The 21,337-nt window shown below is 44.6% G+C and overlaps 1 protein-coding gene across 12 annotated transcripts in view; it reads right to left on the bottom strand.

Annotated features, from left to right (window-relative positions):
* Positions 1 to 21,337, bottom strand: part of LOC146855858 (uncharacterized) — a 922,371-nt gene that overhangs the window by 734,857 nt on the left and 166,177 nt on the right. For all 12 annotated transcript variants that reach the window (XM_085653813.1, XM_085653801.1, XM_085653802.1 and 9 more), the window contains one exon: positions 9,354 to 9,443. In XM_085653813.1, coding sequence (XP_085509939.1) covers positions 9,354 to 9,443 — 90 coding nt within the window. The remainder of the gene's footprint in view (positions 1 to 9,353; positions 9,444 to 21,337) is intronic.

Here is a 21,337-nt window from a genome sequence, read left to right as displayed (position 1 = left end):
GTCCAGTGTTTATGTTATTGTATTTGGTCGTGTATACTTTGATGGTTATTAATTACTGAATAAAGTACTTTAATACTACTACGTTTGGTGTATTACAAACAATAAGCATGGTATACATATGATTCAATGTTAATTACAGCAAGACCAAGATATGATAGAAGGGGTTTTTATATTATGGATACCCAATTGTTAGGTGACTCAAGGTCATGTCAGGTTATTATACGTTTATCCTTATGAGTTGATTTGCATTATATAATCTTCTCAGGTGTCATCAGGGAGATACGATTCCCCAAATACCTTGTTTGGACAAACCTTTACGAATATACCAATTAGATGCAACTTATCCATGAGCACAAATCTTACCTGGTGTTAACAACTGTTGTACCCACTACAAAAGTTTTGGATACTGAATCTTAAGGAATTACGGACTGGTAATAATTGCAATATGAACAAATTGGAGGTATGCAGCTTAATCCCCTTTTTGTAAAATCTTCTCTTAAATCTTAGTTATGGACTGGTATAGTGTGTTTTATCTTCTTTTTAAATGCCCAACGGGATGAGCGGATGAAAGGGTCTCGATTAAGGACTGTAGCACCTCACATTAGCAATATTTTGTCCTATAAATAGGCATGAAAAGATGTCAAAGCTTTATTCGATTCACATTTCCAGGGTGTTCTTAACTCATTTGCACGTTTGTTGTTTTCTCCCTTGCAGCACTTATGAAAAAAAAATATATATATATATACACATATATATATATATATATATATATATATATATATATGTATGTTCACACTGCGCTCACAGCTCGCGGCGCACTCTACATCCAGCTTGTGTCAAGTCAAGGAAGAGGCCAGGTTACTCAGCGTTAGCAGAGACCTAACACGTTTCAGGCATGCGCCCTTCATCAGAGGTAGATCTGCTACCAAAATGACTGCTCACTCCAGGCATCCGTTAATTTTCCCTCCTTTTATTTAGGCTCAATCACACTCAGGTAAGTATACAATCAAAATGAATTCTGGGAACAGAAGTCCTGCATAATGCGGTCCTGCTGCTGGTGTCATTATCAGCGATGCGGGCTCATCTGGCGTATGGCTGAATGGAGGACGAGTTGAAATGGTAACCCGTGATGTAAAAGACATTTTACCGAAATTGACTGCATCCAGCTCACTAGAGCATCATTATGCAGGAGCAGTGGTACCAAACAACGGCAGGTAACGGAAAAGAAGTGGACGAACATAGAACCAAGTGGATCTCAATGTGAAGTGCGATTTCTTTTGGTCCGCTGTTGATGCTTTATAGTTGTACATTTTAGGTACTCTTTTTGCCTTGTAAAGTTGTGCACAAGGGTAAAATGACATGTGTCGGCTACTAAATGCAAATGGGGTAGGTGATAGAACTGAGGAAACTAAAAGCACTCAAAATATTCCACCCTTCGCACTGCACTCATAATATTCTGCAATCCAAGTAATAATTATCTGAAGTACACATCCACGAGTCCCGAGATATAAAAACTGTGGGGGTGGATGAGCATATACTAAAAATAAACATCTGCAATCTGCTATTAGGCTTCGTTTGGAGACTCACTCCACTTATCGATAATAACCAGCAATGTCTAATATAACATTGAAAACCAAAAGGAGCAACTAAGAGCATTTCATTCTAGCCTTTGCTCTTGCACCGGTGTGAGCCTTGGCATACATGGAGTGTGGCACAGCATCATTGTATGCATGCATGCATTCGAGGTTACAGACCAGTTGACCTTCCCAAGCTTGGCAACATGAAAAGAAAAGCAGACCTCTACACTCCTTGCAGGAGCCACAGGAAGTCATTTTTAGGCTATGAAATGTAATCTTTAAGGTATTCGAGAGCACAGAACACAGTTATTACAACAGAATAAATACTTAAGTAGAGCTGCCTATCTGATACTCTTATCTATGAAACATCATTGTTTTACTTTGCTAATTCCTAAATACAATTCCTGTACTATACCAAATCAAAAATAGATCAGTCTCTTATAGCTCGTAAGCATGCTCTTCACATGTATATTAATATGCTTACTCTGTGTAATCCTTGTGGCTCATCTCAGTTCAAATCAGACCTAGTGTCATTTTTCTAAAACTTATTTTAATTCTGTGCATCATTACAACAACTCTAAATCTGCCCCACATCCCTGGATCGTTAGATCATCAACAAGTTAGTCTTCACATACTCTTTGCATAAACATTGCTGTTTATTCTATGCACGACCCTAGTTGTTTACCTGCTTTACATCTGTTGTGTAAATTTCAATTAAGTCATGATGTCAACTGCCTACATATCATAAATGGGTAGTTATATAACAGACTGCTCTTACTTCTGTCCCTAATATGGAATCTATATGATCCCTGCATATCTAGAAAAAATCCGCTCAGTAATTTGACAGAAAGGTATCTTAATTGTATATAAATCAGAATTTGTGCTTAACTTTTAAATATTAGCTATTCAAACGTCCACTGTTATCAGTGGTTTGCTTCTATTTAAATAAAGCGCCCTTTTCCAGGTAGTGCTTTTTCAGTCATCAAGTGGATTTTGTTCAGATCCTTGGTATTCATGGAGAGAAGCGCAGCCGAATCTACATCAACATTAATGTCTTCCAGTACACAACTTACACCCACTTTTCTTAAAAGATCTCCAAGATTGCACAGTTCAGATATTCATGCAGCTGGTGTAAGAGGCATCCTTAAACAGCTGTCTTCAAAACTACTCTTTCATGAGAGCATTTCTTGCACAGGGGTTCAGTTTCCTCAAAACATGAAGACCTGATGGGGGCCAACACATTTTCAACTGGACCGGGAATAATAGTGATGTCTGTTTCAGTGGATAAAAAGGAGGTGGAATGATGTTCTGCCGGTTGGAGGTCAGTGCTATCAGGGTTTTACCATACACAGTAGAACATGTGCATGCACTGCAAAGGTGGATGTTTGTATGTGATATTTATTTAGTATGAACATATCTGAAAGGCAGCGGAAGCATTGTAGAGGATCGAAGCAGAAGAATATAGAGAAATATTTGAGTTGGAGAGGGTGCTGGGTTCTGAGAGGGATTGCACTATTTATTTCTCACAATGTAATGTTCTTTAAAGAGTTGTGCATTTGGCTGTTTCCTAAATTGTAGAAAGGTTGGAGCAGTCTTGATGGATATGGGGATCTCGTTCAAGGACCTAAATTTCTCCCATCACCCACCACCCATCTGATTTTCCACCAAAATGCTCTTCACATAATGGCAGGCAAAACTGCAATAAAAGCAAACCATTCTGCACTTATCCATGCCCCACCAGTGCCCAGCACCAGGATGAACGGGGCTAATCAACTTCAGCACACTCACCCTACAGCACCCTATTAGGCTCCGTGCTATCAGATCGCTTTACAGGCTGCCAAAACGCTATCTTAACTTGTACTTTAGAAAATTGCACTGATAGATATATTTTACTGTGTATTCTCATGTTTTTAAAACTATTGAATTGAATTGTACTTGCGCGTAAGTCAGCTGTTCCGGCTTCCTTGTTGCCCCGAGTGACTTCCCCTGTAGCGGCCAATCAGGCGGTGAGAGGGCGGAGCTGTGGGCGGGGACCGGAGCTAAATGCAGCCAGCAGCGCGGGAGCGCAGCGGATGCGCGCAGCGGGCCCGCCAGCGGCGCGCCGAAGGCAAGCCTGTCTGCGCCCGTCTGCGCCCATCCGGGGCCAGGCACCATGCCCGTCTTATCACCTACACCTTAGATACCGTTAAATTGATGCACTCTCCGCTTTTAATCTTACCCGAGAAAAACTGTCTCTGATCCCTGAAAGGAATGCATTCCCAGAAATACAGATCTCCACCGCCCTCAGACATATTTCGCCTTACCTGGCTAAACCCCAGCCCACGCCTCTATCAACCTACTATCTCAATACACGCTCCCTTGTCAAACACCAGCGTGACATCTTTCTCCTCCTACTCACTGATACACCTGATTTGCTACTGTTGACAGAAACATGGCTCACTGCAGACTTCGCCCCTGATCTGCTGGCGGCTATACCATCTAACTACTATATCATACATGCCAACCGTTTATCAGGTAAATTGGGAGGGGGAGTTGCAGCCATTATTCACACCAACTTCAGGTTCAGCACCCTGCCCTGTCTCTCCCTCAATGAGGTGGAAAATATAGTAATCCAACTTGAATCCACCACCGATACCTTCGTCTGTGCATTAGTCTACAGGCCACCACATCAGATGGCTCACTTTCCCCTTTCACTTAGCGAGCAGATGGCGAAACTCGCCATTGATCACGCTAAGGTCCTCCTCGTAGGCGATTTTAACTATTGGTACAATGACCCTCACGAAGGACCACAATCTGCTGAGCAGTCTGACCTTCTTACTAACTTAAATTTTACCCAGCAGGTCTCCTCTCCCACCCATTTGAAGGGGCACATCCTAGACTAAGTTTGGATTAGTGGCATGACCACTTCAACCCCTACAATTGACCCTTGTGTCTGGTCCGACCATCATCTCTTAAAATTCACGCTCATACTTCCGATTTTCCATAAAATTAGCACAGTCGAAGGCGGCCTTGCCAGGAAATGGAATGCTATCAATAAAAAAGACTTTGACACCCTGACCAGCACCAACCCGTCTCCGGGCATTGACATCGATGACACTGAAACAAACCTCTCCCAGTGGCTTTTTGAGGCCAGTAACAAGCACACACCCCTTAGGAAAGGTAAATTAGCCCGACGTGCCGATGCCCAGAGATGGTTCTCCTCTGAACTTAAAACTCAGAAACTGGCCTTGCGCCAACTAGAGAGGCAGTGGCAACGAGAATACTCCCCTGACAAGAAAATTCTATACACCTCAGCCCGGAAAGAATATATGAAGGCCATCATCACAGCGAAAGCTGCTCACTTCTCCTCACGTATTCTCAACTCTAACAAAAGCTCTAAAGAAATATTTGTTATTATGAATGAATTGTCCAACCCAGAGAGGGTCCTCACAAAGGTCATGCCCTCTCAGGCATTATGCAACTCTCTAAACGATTATTTCATTGAAAAAATCATCACCATCAAGGCCAGCATTCCTTTGCACCCCCTCATGTCGCCCGCCGCTACCATGCACAAAAACAACTGTGCTCTCAGTTGCTTCCCCCCCCATTAGTACTGAGATCTTTCAGGAGCTCTTTGTCAAAGTTAAATCAGGAGCTCCCTCTGACTGCTGCCCACCTCACATACTCAAGGACTGACTATCAGTCTACCCGGGCCCGGCACTCACGCTACTGAACGATTCGCTCGTCTCTGGTCAAGTTCCTAAAGCCTTTAAAAAAGCCATAGTGGTCCCCCCCTACTGAAGAAACCTGGTGCTGATCCCACACTTCTACCTAATTACCGTCCCATCTCCCTTCTTCCGTTTCTGGCAAAAGTGCTAAAGGCCCACGTAGCCAAATGCCTGTCCGCTTTCCTAGAAAAATCTAAATATCTCAACTCCTATCAGGCAGGCTTCCGGACAGCCCACTCTACTGAAACTGTAATTCTGGCTGTCCTGGATACTCTCCGTGACAACACGGTTAAATGCTCCCCCCAAGCACTGGTGCTACTGGATCTTTCCGCTGCCTTCGACACGGTCGACCAGACTATTTTGGTCGACCGTGTCAAACAAGCTGGCATCTTGGGTACGGCGGCTCGTTGGCTCTCCTCTTTCCTGGAGGACCGTTTCCAGGCCGTCCGCCAAAACCATTTTCTGGCCCCACCACGCAAAACCAACTGTGGTGTCCCACAAAGACCCGCTCTCTCTCCATCTGTTTAATCTTTACATTATCCCCTTGATCCAGTCCCTTAAAGACAAGAATGTGACGGTCTTTAATTATGCAGATGACCTGTAATTAGTGTTCTCGGTCGATAACTCATACAGTTCCATCACCGAATTTCAGGCCACCATGCTACATATCCAACAATGGATGGACCAGAACCATTTTAAGTTAAACCCTGATAAGACGGAACTTGTTCTCATAGGGGACAGCCATAAATTCTGGGGCCCTCATTACTGGCCATCTCCCTCCCCCTCTCCATCAGCCAAAACATTAGGAGTCACCCTAAACAATGACCTGTCACTGAAACTCAGGTTGGTACAGTCATCTCTAAAGGTTTCTTTCAACTGAGGAAGATCAAAAAGATACATCGGTTTCTTACACAGGAAGCTCTGATCCAAGTGGTAGTAGCCACTGTCCTGTCCCTTCTGGACTACGCTAATTCTGTGTATTTGGACATGCCAATCTACTTGCTCAAACGGCTACAGATGGCCCAAAATCAAGCAGCCAGAATGATCCTACATCAACCGAGATGGCAACCAGCTACCCCTTTGTTGAGGAAACTGCATTGGCTCCCAATCCCTCAACGCTGTGCTTTTAAGGTGGGCTGCCTTATATTCAAATCCCTGCATGGCAACAACCCCAAATTTATTAACACCTTGATATTCAGGCACACTCCCTCTCGGAACCTTCGCTCTGCTCATCTCTCACTTCTTACCATCCCCGTATTCAAACTAGTATGACTGGGCGGCCGCAGATTTGCCACTCGCCCCTAGGCTGTGGAACTCCTTCCCGCTGGAGATTCGTTCCTGCACCGACCTATTGCAATTTAGGAAGGCCCTTTAACGTGGCTATTTGCACAAGCCTATAACTAAAGTTGTCTGCTGATGATCTCTGAGCCTTCATAGCGCCATGAAACCACCCGGTGTACGTGCGCTCTATAAATCATTATTAACATTAACAGCACCGCAGAAACACCATCAAATCATCAGATTTTTACAACACGACTGGAACAAGATCTCAAAAGCATCCTGGTCTTCCAAATTCCTACACCACCAGTCTCGACACACAGCAACCTCCCTGAATCCATCTCGAACTCCAATACCAGTTGCGCAGACATCCTGGCTCCTCTCAAAGCACCGGTAACCAGGCTGCAAGCAGGCTGGTACATGAAAGAGCTCAGGCTCATTAACTGCCACTGCAAGCAACTGCAACTTGAACGCAGATGGAGACAAAGTCAGGACGACACGGACAAGAGCACCTACAATTCCACCCTCTGCAAATCAGAGCCACCAAATGCTCCAAGCTCACTGACTTTATCGAACGCAGCACCAACAGCTCCAAGGAAATCTTTGCCATAGTGAAAGACTTAACCTCTCCGGTAGCAAGCTCCACCAGCTTAACCCTCTCTCAGATCCTTTGCACCCAGCTGTCCCTATTCTGCAGCAACAGGATTACCAGCATATATGACAACTTTGAGCCCCAACAGGACCGTTCTACCCTCACAGCCCTCCTGCCCATCTAAACCAATATATTTGAGACCCCCCTGACCATCTGGCTCACTATCATCACTCAGGAAATTTCATTGACCATGCAGCCCATTCACTAGAGAGCACTCCTGGACCTCTGCCCTCACTAGGTCTTCATCAAAGGACTGGACGCCCATCAACACAGCCCTCACCCCTATCCTGAATGACTCAATCATCACAGTCACCTACCCAGATGCCTGAAAACCTGCCACAGTACTCCCCACCCCTCCTCAGGAAGCCCTCATCAGGAATGAAGATGCTACCCAACTGTAGGCCTATCTCCCGCGTTAACCTACCCAGCAAAAGTCATGAAAAATATGATAAACAAAAGTCTAGCCACAAACCTCAACAACCACCACCTCCTCAATGCCACTCAAACAGAATTCGGGCCAAACCACAGTACAGAGACCGCACGCATCGCAGCCGTAGACGGCATCTAGATGATCATGGACAGAGGTGCCACCGCGACCCTCAACAAACAGCACCTTTCCGCGGTCTTCGATGCAGATTCCCACCCCATCCGTAGACAACAACTGCACAAAGCCAGCATCCAAGGTCCCAAATTTTCTCCTCTCTTACAGGCCACACTCAGTCAGCCTGGTCCTTGCCACCTCAGGCACCGTCAGCCTTATCTGTGGAGTTACACAATGATCCTCAATCAGCCTCACCATGTTCAACGCCTGCATGACCCCACCTTCTGAACCCATGGAATTAACATCATATCCTACACTGATGACACCCAGCTGATACTCTTTTCTTTCAGACAAGCCAACAAACACCAGGACCAATATTTCCACCTGCATGATCAAAGCCAACAGATGGATGAAAACCAACAGCCTCAAACTGAATACAGACAAGACAACATTAGTAATCTTTGGAAAAGACACCTTGATCTGGGACGCAACCTGTTGGCCTGCCAATCTCGGACCCACACCCCTCCTGGCAACCCGTGCAAAAAATCTCAGAATAATGGACAGCCAACTCACCATGACCAGTATAGTGAACGGAGTCTCCTGCTTCCACAAGATGCTCAAGAATATACCTTCAAACAGCTGCTCACTAACACTCACAGAACAGTCACCAAAACTGTTAGCACCAGGAAGCTGAACAACGGCAACACACTCCTGGCCGGAATCAACGCACAGCTAACCAAAAGATGCCAGAGCACGCAAAACTCAGTCTACAGGCTCACTCTCAACCTAACACCCCACACTCATATCACCCTACACCTCAAACAGCTCCACTAGTTCCCAAACCACAAACGAGTACTCTTCAAACTCCTCGCTCACACTTACAAAGTCTTACCCAACATTGGTCCCACGTACTTAAACAACTGCATACATTTCCACAAACCTATCAGACACCTCTGCTCAGCCGGACTCCTACTCCCACACACAGCCTGCAGAACCAGATCCAACTGTCGTGCCTGCTCCTCCCTCGCTCCTAAAGCCTGGAACGACCTGCCCCTGCACATCAGAGCCACAAGTTCTTGAATTCCACAAGAAACTCAAAACCTGGTTTTTCACCTAGCTCACCCTGGCTTCGCGTATGCAGCTCCTGCTTCAGTGCCAGGATACCCTACTGGGTAAGTCATGCGCTAAACAAATACACATAATATTCTCTAATGTAGTCCAGAACATAAATGGTTAGCAATGTCTCTAAAAAATATAAAATATGGGAGATGATTGGATTGATTATTGAAACAAGTAATCAAAGTATAACTCCCTTTAGATAACTTTCAAACGTTTTTCATTTGTTAATCCCTTATCTATTATCCAAATCTTAAATAAGTGACCTTTAGGTATGAAGTACAACAGAGTTTGTTTTAAATTCGGGAGTCAGTGGTCTATAGGAAGGAAATGCTCTGTGGCGTAGCGTATCAAGTGTTTGAAAGCTTCTGTGAGAGGCAGAACATGACATTTGGCCCCTCAGAATTATTGCTATACCATTTCCAACTAATAAAGCCATCCTATATTGTTTCCATGCACTCCCTTCTAGAATTTCAACTCACCGTTTCTTCAACAAATTCCTCCTGATGGTCTAAACATTCCATCTGCTCCTCAGAACTGTGGACCGCACCATCACCCAATGTAAGTGGAACCTAAAACAAAGAAAATGAACTAAGTGCCTATCGTGAAAAGTCCGCAAAAACAAAGTAATTTATAATTATTAACTACATTTAAAGCATCAAACTTTTGATGTATATCTGTTTCAACGCTGATTTGGTTTGCACGTTAGCCATTTGGGCTCTTTATAATGTGACATGAACTAGTTTAAATACATTTTAAGCAGAGTAAACTCTAGTTGATGAGTACATAGCAGTGTGTAATAATATCTTCGAAAGTCAAACATTTCTAAACAGAAAACACAGTAGAAGAAGCTACAAAAATAGGTTTTTTTAGTCACCGAGAAAAAAGGAAAAACATCTGTAAAGAAACAAAAAGATATTTCAGAGGATCCACAATGTTTTGAGAATATGCAGCATCATGTGAGCCTGTCTGAGAGCTCTCAGAATCAACCTACCCTTCTCCCACTGAACGCTCTGGGATTTAGGTTTATAAATAGGTGCAGAAGCAGTTTTCAGGACACCACTCCTAAAAGCCATTGCTGTATCCTGGCCCAGGTGACCACACGCAATCATGCACTTCAAAGGTGCACAATGAACTACACTGCAGAACCTCACAGACTTAGATTCACTTCTTACGAATTTTCCTAAGTCTTAGAGCCTTGTTTGGTATAGCCAAAAGGATTGTAGGTGATCATTTTGCAACAGCAATTTTTGTTGTGATTCTACCTTCCCTAATAGGAAAGGTGGAATCATCAAGATGACCCCCGGATCAGTGATTTAGATTGCATGAATGTTACAGATTCCTGATGATGCTGTGCAAATAAGACTAAAAGTGCTCCATAGGGATTGCTAGGAACTACCAACCTCCTAGCGTACCAGAAGCCCAGTACTGTGAACAGAACAGCACAGGAGACTGCTTTCTGAAAAGAGCAGAAAGCAACCACCTTGCAAGTTGTACAGTGATTACTGAAGCAGGTGGACACAATCTTGTGAAGTAATTTGTCTGCAACACTGCTAAAGGCAAATTTTCCAATGCCACGATTTTGCGGGACTCTGAAGAAAAACAATAGCTATAGTCAACCCCTTACACAGATAGAGACTGGGTCTTTCCACCTCCGGATTTCGTACTTATTGTCTCATGTTTCCACCACTCCTAGTCTACTCTGAATCATGCCTGAACACACTCTGCTCAATTATGCCTTATGATAGATGACTTTGTATTTCCTTTTTGGACGGGCCTAAGGATAGACTACAACAATTCTTACGTTACCAGATTAAGATAGTGAACATTCAAATGCACGCACAGGAACAAATTGTGATTCATTTACTGGACTTGTAGAAGTCTTTCAGACACCATCAAGATGTGCAAGAATAAACGGTCTTCAGTATTAAAAAAAAAAGGCACCAACAGAAGGCAGAGCTACTTCCAAAGGAAGCAAGCAATCCCTGCATGACGCAAACTAGTTCAATCTACTGAAAAAATAGGACAGCAATTTAGTATTTACGCAAAAAGCATACCTAACAGACAACAATTCTGAGGCTGGGAGAGGTCTACTGGACAAAACAACCACAGTGACAAACAATAGCCTAACATTACTCAGATTTGAGAATAATTCCTATTCCAGTCTCCCCATGTGTGCAAAAGATAACTTAAATACAACAAGGGCATACTGGTCCAAAGGAAGACAGGTTATATATCATACATAGCTCTAAAAAACTTCTATAAGGCAAAGAAATTAAGTGAATTGGGGGAGTAGTTTCATTTTCCTTTCACACAAAGTGACGCATCAGTTGGCACCAGCTGCCACTTACCTTAGACTGGTCCTACGACCAGTCTAGGGCCATTTTGGACCCGGCATTCTGCATGGAGGCCCCACCTCGCTGTGCTCCTCTTCTCTCCCCTCTCTGTCTATCAAGCAGCTCTCTGCGTTCACTCACTCCTTCACACTCTCGCTATGACCTGTGCTTTGTACTCTGTCTTTTTGAGCTTGGCTTCTGTGCTCGTTTGTCTTTTGTGCTTTGGCTCTTCGGCTCTTTTGTGCTTGCCTTTAGTACCAGTTTGTCTTTTGTGCTTTGGCTGTTGTGCTTTTTTGTACTTGGCTTCTGTGCCAGTTTGCCATTTGTGCTTTGGCTCTTGTGCTCTTTTGTGCTTGGGTTTAGTAATAGTTTGTCTTTTGTGTTTTGGTTCTAGTGCTTGGCTTCAGTGCCCGTTTGTCTTTTGTGCGTTGGCTTTTTTGTCTGTTTTATTGCTCAGCCCAGTCTTCTGTGCCCAATGTTGTGCTCTTTTCAATTGGAGGCTTTATTTGAGCCCCTTTTTGTTGCCTTGACTCATTCGTACTGGTTTTCCTGCTTTTTCTCTTCATTTCTACACCGCTTCTCATCTCACTTCATCCCCCACATTCCCTCTTCCACACTTTCCCCGCCTCCCTTCTCTACTTACCCGTTCTCCAGAATGCCTTCTCCTGCTGAAGTTTCCAGCTCATCCCTAGCCCCACCCCCACGCTCCTCCCCCTCTTAGCAACTACTTAATGGTGGCTGCTGTGCGACCATGCAGCGAGCACACCACTGGTGCAACTACCACACTTCCTCCGACTTGCAAGCACTACGCTGACATGATTGTTGCCCACTTATCGCACGGTAGGATCTTTTTCATGCGCTCACTGCCGCTTCACTTGCAGTGTCACCCCTATGCCAGTCTCTGCACAGACTTTACCTCGCATCGCCTGCATGCCCCTCAACACCAGATATTTCTGCAAACATGTCACCGAGCTCTTGGACCTCATAGACAGACTCCTCGGACACCCTCTTTTCCACAGAAACATAGTTCAGCCCATCATCAAACCCCACCATTGCATAGGCCATTCCTCCTGCTACAAGTTTGTCTGCCGTGACAGGCACCACAAAACTAGAGGTCTCGCAATCATCCAGACAGAAACCATCCCCTGAACAACCGCAATGGATGAACCCACCACGCTCATGGAACACATGCACTTCCAACAACATAGCCATTTCATGACCGCCAGGACCCTGCACCATCTTCAGTAACCTTTTGATCGATTTCACCAATCCCATCGCCATTATATCCAATTAATTCTTACTGCTTGGTGACCTTAACATTCATCTTGATGACCCAATGGACCGCAACGCCATCGCCCTCCTAGAGAGCCTCAACAACATCAGACTCCCACAGCTCGTACAACGTCCAACTCACATGGCCGGACACACACTAGACCCAGTCTTCACAGCCAGCAAGAAGATTACCTTCAACCACCTCCTCCCGCTTACATGGACAGACCACTCCATCGTACACTTCTACATCAATGCACCCCACTACAGAAAACCAAAGCCAGCCATCAACTTCATCTGAACCTGGAATAACAGAAGCAGACAGGCCTCACACCCTCAGATCCGACCAGTCTCTCCTCACAGGTGACCAATAGAATGATCTATTCATTTTCAACAATTGGATCTCAGACTGCGCCAACCCCTTGGCTCCCATGAAGAAGATAAGGCATACAAGAACTCGCACTCAAACATGCTGGTACATGGAAGACCTAAGATTACAAGCGCTATTGTAAACAACAAGAAAGAAGATGGAGAACCCGATGAGATAATACCTCAAGACAAACCTATAAATCCACACCCAGAAGGTACCACACCCAGATCAAAAAAGCCAGAAAGGCTGCTCTTGTGCTCAGTCTAGAATCCTGCTCCAACTCCGACAAAAAACTCTTCAACATTGTCAAATAATTCATCAATTCATTAGCAGCCACCAACACCATCACCACCTCACAGGTCCTTAGTGATGCCCTTTCTGATTTTTCCACAATATAATACTCACGATCTACACCAACTTCGCTCCCCAACCCACCATAGAAGACATCATCATGTAACCCTATACCACCACCAGGAGTACACACCTAACTAACTGGAGCCCTCTCACCACAGAAGACACCACAAGAATGATGCAGACCGAACACACTCAAGGTGCCCCACAGACCCCTGCCTTCAACACATACAGCATGGGAAGCATACTGATCAGCATCAACCTCACCACCGTTATCATCAACTCCTCCATCCTCAGCAAAACTTCCCAGATAGCTGGAAATAGGCAGAAGTCACAGCTCTACCCTCGGCTAACCCAAACGTTCTCACCTGCTACAGAACCATCTCTCTCCTTTTCCAAGCTAAAGTACTGGAGAAAGATCAACAAACAACTCTCTACCCATCTAGAATAGCACCACTTCCTAGACTGCACCCAGCCAGGGCTCCGCCACAACCATGGCACATTAATCGCACTCCTGGCAGCAACAGATGACATCCAGTCCATCATGGGCAGTGGGGAAATCACCGATCTCAATCTGCTCGACCTCTCGGCGGCTTTTGACACTGTGTCCAATGGCACCCACATTGCCAGACTCCAAGACTCAGGAATTCCAGGGCCCGCCCTGAGTTGGATCACCTCCTTCCTCTCCAACAGGAATCAAAGAGTCAGACTCTCCACTTAAACCTGAGAACACAAGAAGCTTATCTGCAGAGTCCCCCAGGAATCCTCTCTCAGCCCAACCCTGTTCAACATGTACATGGCACCCCTAGCCCACATAGTAAGAGCCCACTGCATCAGCACTGTCTCCTACGCAGACGACAACCGGCTCAACTTCTCCCTCACTGACATGAACACCACCAGGACCAAATTCACCTCCTACATGTCCGTGGTCAACTGGATGAGAGATAACTGCTTTAAACTCAACACGGATAAAATGAAGATCCTGATTTTTGGAAACTAGAGCTCCCCTTGGGACTCCTCCTAGTGGCCACCTGATTTAGGTTCCATGCCCACCCCCACAGAACACAACAGAAACTTTGAAATCATTCATGACGACAAACTCACGATGAACAAACAGGGTAATGTTGTGATCGCATCCTGCTGCCTCATCTTTAGAATACTTTGCAATATTTCCAAAAGGCTCCCCACACACAAGACACAGTAGCCCATGCCCTCATAATCAGTAGACTGAACTATGACAACGTATTTTACATTGGCGTCTAGAACCAACTAACGCAAAGACTCCAGACTATCCAAATCATCGCCGACAGACTCATTCCAGACATCCCCAGAAGCACTCACATCACTCGCTGACTCACTGAATTACTCTGGCTACCCATACAGAAACATTGCAAATTCAGTCCGCTTATCAACACCTACAAAGCCCTCCACAATACCGGAGCAGCATACTTCAATGACAGACTTCAACTCTACCAACCTTCCAGACAACTGCGCTCCACCTCTCTCTTGCATGAGTTCCCAGCATCCGCAGAAGCAAGTCAGGAAGGAGCGCCTTCTCCTTCATCACCACCACGAACTGGAATGAACATCTTCAACATATCAGGACTACTGGTGTAATGAAACATGCGGGGGCCCCCCTGCAAGGTACATAAAGGGCCCCCCTCCTGACTCAATCAGGAGCTCTCCAGCCAGAGTACTGTGCTGATGGGGCCCTGGAGCTTGGGGGCCCCCACACACTTTGGGGGCTGGGAGGCCTGTGTTATGTCACTGAACAGGACTGCTACTTCACTTCTCAATTTCCACAAGAAACTGAAGACCTGGCGTGTTCAACTAGGAGCACCGCCCAGACTACATTCCTGCTCCAGCACCTGGACACCCTCACTATTAATAAGCTGCACCATAAAAAGCGACATAAACAGTGCCTACCAAGATCATATATTCAGACTAGGAGAAGACAAGGTTTCATTACGACTGCAACAGCACGTTTATTACTGTAGGCTTACAGATAGCTTCAAAACTTTAGAAGGCACAGAAGTACTCCATTATGAGAATAACAAAGCCAAATACTGCCAAAAATCAAATTCTTTTGCACGGTCCAGTGGATGACTAGCAATATCCCACAAGGTAAAGTCAACACAAGCACAAAAATATTTTGGAAACAAAACCAAAAAAGGAGACAGAATTATGTACCTAAGCCACAACAATGGGAAAAAAAATCAAATGAAGTACTACAGAAACTTTATACTGGTCGGGAATTAAATAAATGAATGTTTATGAAAAGGAAAATTTAAAACTAAAAGGTAAAAGTGTAACCACAACTGCACATTATAATTTAATGTCCACATAATGGTCTCCAGGAGAGAAATCCTCATGGCAGGTGAATCGCACATAACACATCACAGTAAATTAGCCAGGATAATACACCGACGATATATAAACAACATAATTTTATTTCACTTTAGAAACATATGCAAGGAAACATTACAGAAATGTGTTTAAAATTAGAGGAGAGGCACTAACCTTATAAAAGGAGCATTAACAAAAACAATACATTTGTTCTAGTTATTGTGAAAGGTTGGGCATCAAGAATGGTTGTGTATACTGTTTCGCAGTATAGTATGTGAGAAGAAGTTTGGGACTGCATATCACAGATTTCAAACTCACACTAAGATAAATCAGCAGGATGCTGTTGCTGAGAATTATATAACATTACACGGAATATTACAATCCCCTACAACCAGACAAACATTTTTTTAATTTAGACTCATGTGGAGGCTCATAACCCTCCCTGCACATAAGCAAGAACTAGGCCTAATTGCACTAACTGCAAAAAAGAAGCATACTGAATGTGGAAAGAGTTGGTGACTCATTAGCTCCAACAGTCCTTTAGTGGACACATCGAAGAAAATTCTAGTGCATGTAATGAGTGTGGCACTACACTGTGTGCATCATCTAACTCACAGGAAGACTATGGTCCATCACAATGAGTATATAATAGAGACCAGCAGATAACTGAAGCCCTTAACTCAATAAAGGGTGTGTGCATCAGAGTCCAAAAACTGAACATCTAGCACATTACTGCTTAAGGTTGGTCCACTGGATTTAGGACACAGGACCGATCTAGTATGATTCCACTTAAACTGAGCACATTGTTTTCTTTCAGTGGATCATAGTAAACGTTATTACCACATATGCTACCCTACTACAAACAGCATGAAGAGTGCCACAATTTAAAAAACTAGAAAATTACTGCTGTAGTATCAGTCCATTGTAGACATTGTGGAATGATCCACGGCCGCAGCCGGCGACAAAAGGCCAGTCACAAAACCGTGCATCTGGAATGTCTAGTTAGAAGGTGAAAGATTTGTCACTCAAAAGTATGGTACAATGTAATAACAATGAATAAAAGTTAAGATCCAGTCAGAGTTTATCTTTTTTAAACAGTATAAATCTTTATTTATAACCCCAAATGCCAGGACAGTCAAAATGAAAATGTGCCCAAAAAGACCAGAAAGTGCTAGTACGTCATGGGGCTAAGATACAACATCAAACTGCATTCTAACACCTAGCAGTTCTAACAACTTGATAGAACATCCAAAGTGATAAGTTTTACAAAGATTGCATTTGATGCCTACTTTTAACTGCTGAATGGTCTGTCCAGATTTATCAGCCACTGCTCAGTCAGGGGAGTGTAACTAGAGCGATATTTGTATGCCTTTTGTCCAAGTTTCCCTACAGCCCCAGTGTTGGAGGCTGGCTTAGTATATGGTGCACACTTGTTTAAGTGAAGTACCTTGCACTCATCCAGAAGACCCTTATGCCGATTTTAGAAGTCTTAGACAACCACAGAAAGCTCTCCAAGTGGTAGCTGTGGAGAACAGCCTTCAGGCTTGGTCCAGAAGGACTGTTAAGCAGCTTGTTTTACCAGAACTAATCAAATAGTGAAGGTTAAATGAAAAAGAACCTCAGTGTGTAGTTATAAAAATAAGTATATTTAATATACACACTCACTAACACATTGGTATATCCGCTACTCGGAAATATCAACACAATACACACAATATTTCAAAACGTAACAGGTAAGTAAACACAAATACACAGTGGTCTCCAGGGGGAGACCAAACCATATACTAAAGAAGTGGAATGAGAACAGCGACCCCAAGTCAAGACTTGGACCAGAAGACTCAGAAGAGCTGGGAACCCAAAGAACCACCCAAGGTAAGTACCAGGGAACCCCAAAGAGGCTGTGTGCAGAGTGGAAACAAAGCTGCGTACTCAATGTAAGTCAATGGGAAAGTCACAGTTTGCAGTTTTTACGAAGAAGGACCCTTTCCCAGTGGACCTGGAAGATGGAAGGTTGGAGAGTCACCCCACCTGTGGATACCCCAGGAACCAGGATACCTACACCAGGGAAGCCGGGTGCATAGGTGCGAAGTGACGTCGGAAACCGCAGCACACCACAACGGAGGACTTCAGTGAAGATGCTGCTGGCGAATAAGGTGAAAGAGTCTGATGGAATCCAAGGATGGATTTTTGAAAAGGAGTACCTTCAACCAGAGGGGACAGAGTCTATGCCACTTGGGAGTGACCAGGAGACACGGTAGACCAATGACCACCGATGACGAAAGATGCAGAAGAGTTGGAGGTGACCTGGTCGCTGCAGCTGTGAGGACCAGGCAATGCTGAGGAGGCCCAGGAGTCGTTCATGAGCAGTCGGAAGTCGAGAACCAGGGGTCAGTGTCCAGCGGGAGCACCAACAGGCCTTGGCAGGAGCAACAGATGTGGTAAACGAAGAAGGGGCAGTGTCGGGACCAGTAATGTCCAGGGGACTTACCAAACACAGGAGAGTCAAAGCAGGCCTCGAGCAAGTTTGGGAGCCCACTGAAGCCAAAGAAGACCCTCAAGAGAACCCACATTCCAAAGGCACAGGAGTCGCAAGAGGACCTCATGGGTCAGCAAAGATGCAGGGCCACGGTGCAGAGGATGCGGTGAGGATTAAGATTTTGGCAGGAAGAGATTCTGGAGGCTGGAGCTTCTTGTAGCCCGAAGATCTCTGGAGGACAGAGTCAAAAAGCCTTGGCAACAGCAAGTCGACTCGGTGCACAGGGGTTCTGTTCCTGCGGTTCCGATGAGGGACACTGGCCTCACACTTGCTGAGGAGACAGTGCAGGCCTTTAGGGAATTGCAGAATCACCACCTGTGTTGTTGAGCCTTTTGGAGTCCATGGGACTTCAGGAGCAGTACATTGGCCAGCTTTGTTGCAGTGCCTGCAGATGCAGGAGAGTGACTCCTTCACTCCAAGGGAGATTACTTTGGGTGTCTTTGATAACCACAAGCCTGGAGAAGAACCTGGATGAAGCACAGAGAAAGAGGACGCAGACGACTGGCAGGACGACGAGACCAGGAACAGCAAGAGTCTTCTTTGATGCAGTCTCAGTTCCAGGCGAAGTCCAAGGTGCCCAGACTATTGAAGTTGAAGTGGTTTCGGAACTGAATCTTGTCCCACGACGAATATGGCGAGCCACCCACAGGGAAAGGGTTGGGACGATTAAGGGATCCCTCCCAGAGGAGGGGCTGGACAGAGGGGAGGATACTCCCATGTCCTTTGTCCAGTTTTGCACCAGAGCGAGAGCCAATGGCTCCCTGATCTGGTTAAATGGAGTATAAATGAGGGCACCAAATGTGCCCTTCAAAACAGTCTGGTGGTGCTGGCAAGTGCCCCCACCCCAGCCCAATACACTAAGTCCTGTATGGGAGGTGGTCACACCTCCCTGTGACAGAAAACCCATTGTTCTACCTTCCCCTGCTTGAGGTCAGCTCAGTAGCAGGAGGGCAGTTTGTGTCTGTGGTCAGCAGCATCACTAGCTTCTACATGGGATCCTACATCCAACACTGGAATTGGTGTTGGGGTAGGATTACAATATGGTTTTTAAAAATTATTTTTATTTTCATTTTCAATCAATACAAAAACTTCAGTCATAACATTGGTAAGATAAATCATTATACATAGACCATCTTGCATCAATACATTCAGTAGTCTTCTCTAGGAAACAAGGGTACAAGAATACATTCCAGGAGTCACAGCCTCCTCTCCTTCCCCTTCTCGTCGCTAGCAGTAGTCCCTTCCTGTTAAGATGATTATATGGTGTGATGGAAGTCCCTGAATGTATTCTATTCTTGTGTGGGCAGGTGCATGGTATTGGTTCCCGTCCCTTCTATTTCTAGGCCATAGAAACTCAGCCATGGAGCCCAGATCCTCGTAAACTTTTTGGGGCAGCCTCTGGCCGCATATGTGGTCTTCTCTGCCCCCCATATATAGGTCCATACCAGCTCTCCACTCCTTTAGCGTGGGCACATGCACTCATTTTCTTTTTTCTTTTTCGTTTACTATTTGTTAACCCTTTTTGCACCTCACATGTTTCTCTTCGGACCCGCACAGGCACTCATTAACACCTCTTGTTATTTGGTGCACTGTAAGTTTATTTCTGAGGAACAGACTCAGCACATATTTTTCGCTGCCCTCACTATTGTTGCATATATGCAGAGTTATAAGATCTTTTTTCGTTGTCCCGTGGTTGAATTTTCAATAAAGTTTTGCCCTAGTCTTCACGAGCACGTTAACCTCCGCCCCTTTAAATACGCAGCGCCCACGCACACGTCAACGCATACGCTGTTGGCGGCAACTCTGTACAGGAAAGGCAAGACAACATTGCAGCAGCAGAGGTGAGCTCGTAGAAAATCTGCTGTTATTTATTTATTGTTAGGTGATATAAGAGACAGACGCAGTGACGCTTTTATGCATTTTTTCTAGCCTCTCCGTTTACAGGCAATGATATTGTATTCTTAGACTATCGGGTCAGCCTTCATATCGACACTACGGGGTCCGGTGTCACTTTTGGTATCGGGCACGGGTGTTAGCTTTGTTCCTTCTAGATATTTCTGGCAGAATATCAAAAGTCTTCTTTACTCTGTTTTTTCAGAAGAACCGGTTACCCGCAAACTGTTTTCCGTCGGGAAGCTCAGGAGCCCTTTCGGGTTTGTTGAATCTCACTTTTACTGTCTTGTAGCGTGTAAATTCCTTTCACTCTCGTTTTTCTTTCTAAACCTGGTGCACTCGCATTTTCTCCTTTTTGCTTTCTGAAACCTGGTGCACTCGCATTCTGTCTGTTCAGGTGCTTCATACTTACACGTTGTATTTAAAGACTTCCTACACACTGCATTTTAAGTTACTCAATCTTGTCGGACAAGCACGAACACATGCACCTATTTCGGTTTCGTCACACCTTTACGATTACGGTTCTTTCACGCAGGTCACCAAGGGTATGCATGATTGAATTCTAGTCACATTAAGCACAGTCTTATACTATGTAACAGACACATGGGGACCAGTGTATTAATTTCTGAGTGCAAATCCTAATTTAGACAACTGAAATGTACCATAAAGGAATTGTTATTCTTGTTGTAGTTCTAAACGGTGAACTCGTTTACAATCAACGTCTTTCCGATGATGTCAATCCCCTGAAGGACTTTTTTTTAAATGAAGTTTATGTTAACATATGTATTTTATCCTCTCTCAATAATGAACTTTGTATGTTAATAGGGCATTAACTCATGAGGATGGAATCATGTTTTAATTATGGTATTTGCATCTGTGTGAAATAGAAGCCTTTTTCTTTCATTTGCAACAATTTTGTGGTTTAATTTGTTTGCATATATTGTTCATGTTGCATTGCTTTAAAACCATTGCGTAAAACCCTCTGAGACCTTAGAGTCCATAGCTGTGCGTCACGTAGGTTTGGGCTATCCCAATCCTCAAGTTTTTTCATTTGATTGCATAGGGGTCAGGGCTAAAACCCCATTACATGACAGCACGCTTTACAACAGATACACGATTCACTGATAGTGCATCTATAACATAGTACATGTCTAGACTAGGTGTGCAGGCCCATCCATTCATAGCACATGCAAAGCTCCCCATTTCCTGGCAACGTCCCTTTTGGCCCTACATTACATAATAGCAGTTTGTATCTAGGAAGATCAATCTCCATGGTTATACCCAGCAATACATATTTAGGGTCCAGAGGGACCTGCGCTTCTACTATATCATTCATTTCTTATAGTATCCTGGCCCAATAGCTCT

Source organism: Triturus cristatus, chromosome 4_1 (genome assembly GCF_964204655.1).
Source record: "Triturus cristatus chromosome 4_1, aTriCri1.1, whole genome shotgun sequence".
NCBI classification, from domain to species: domain Eukaryota; kingdom Metazoa; phylum Chordata; class Amphibia; order Caudata; family Salamandridae; genus Triturus; species Triturus cristatus.
Note: the sequence above shows the minus strand (reverse complement) of the source record. Positions and strands in the feature narration are given on the sequence as shown.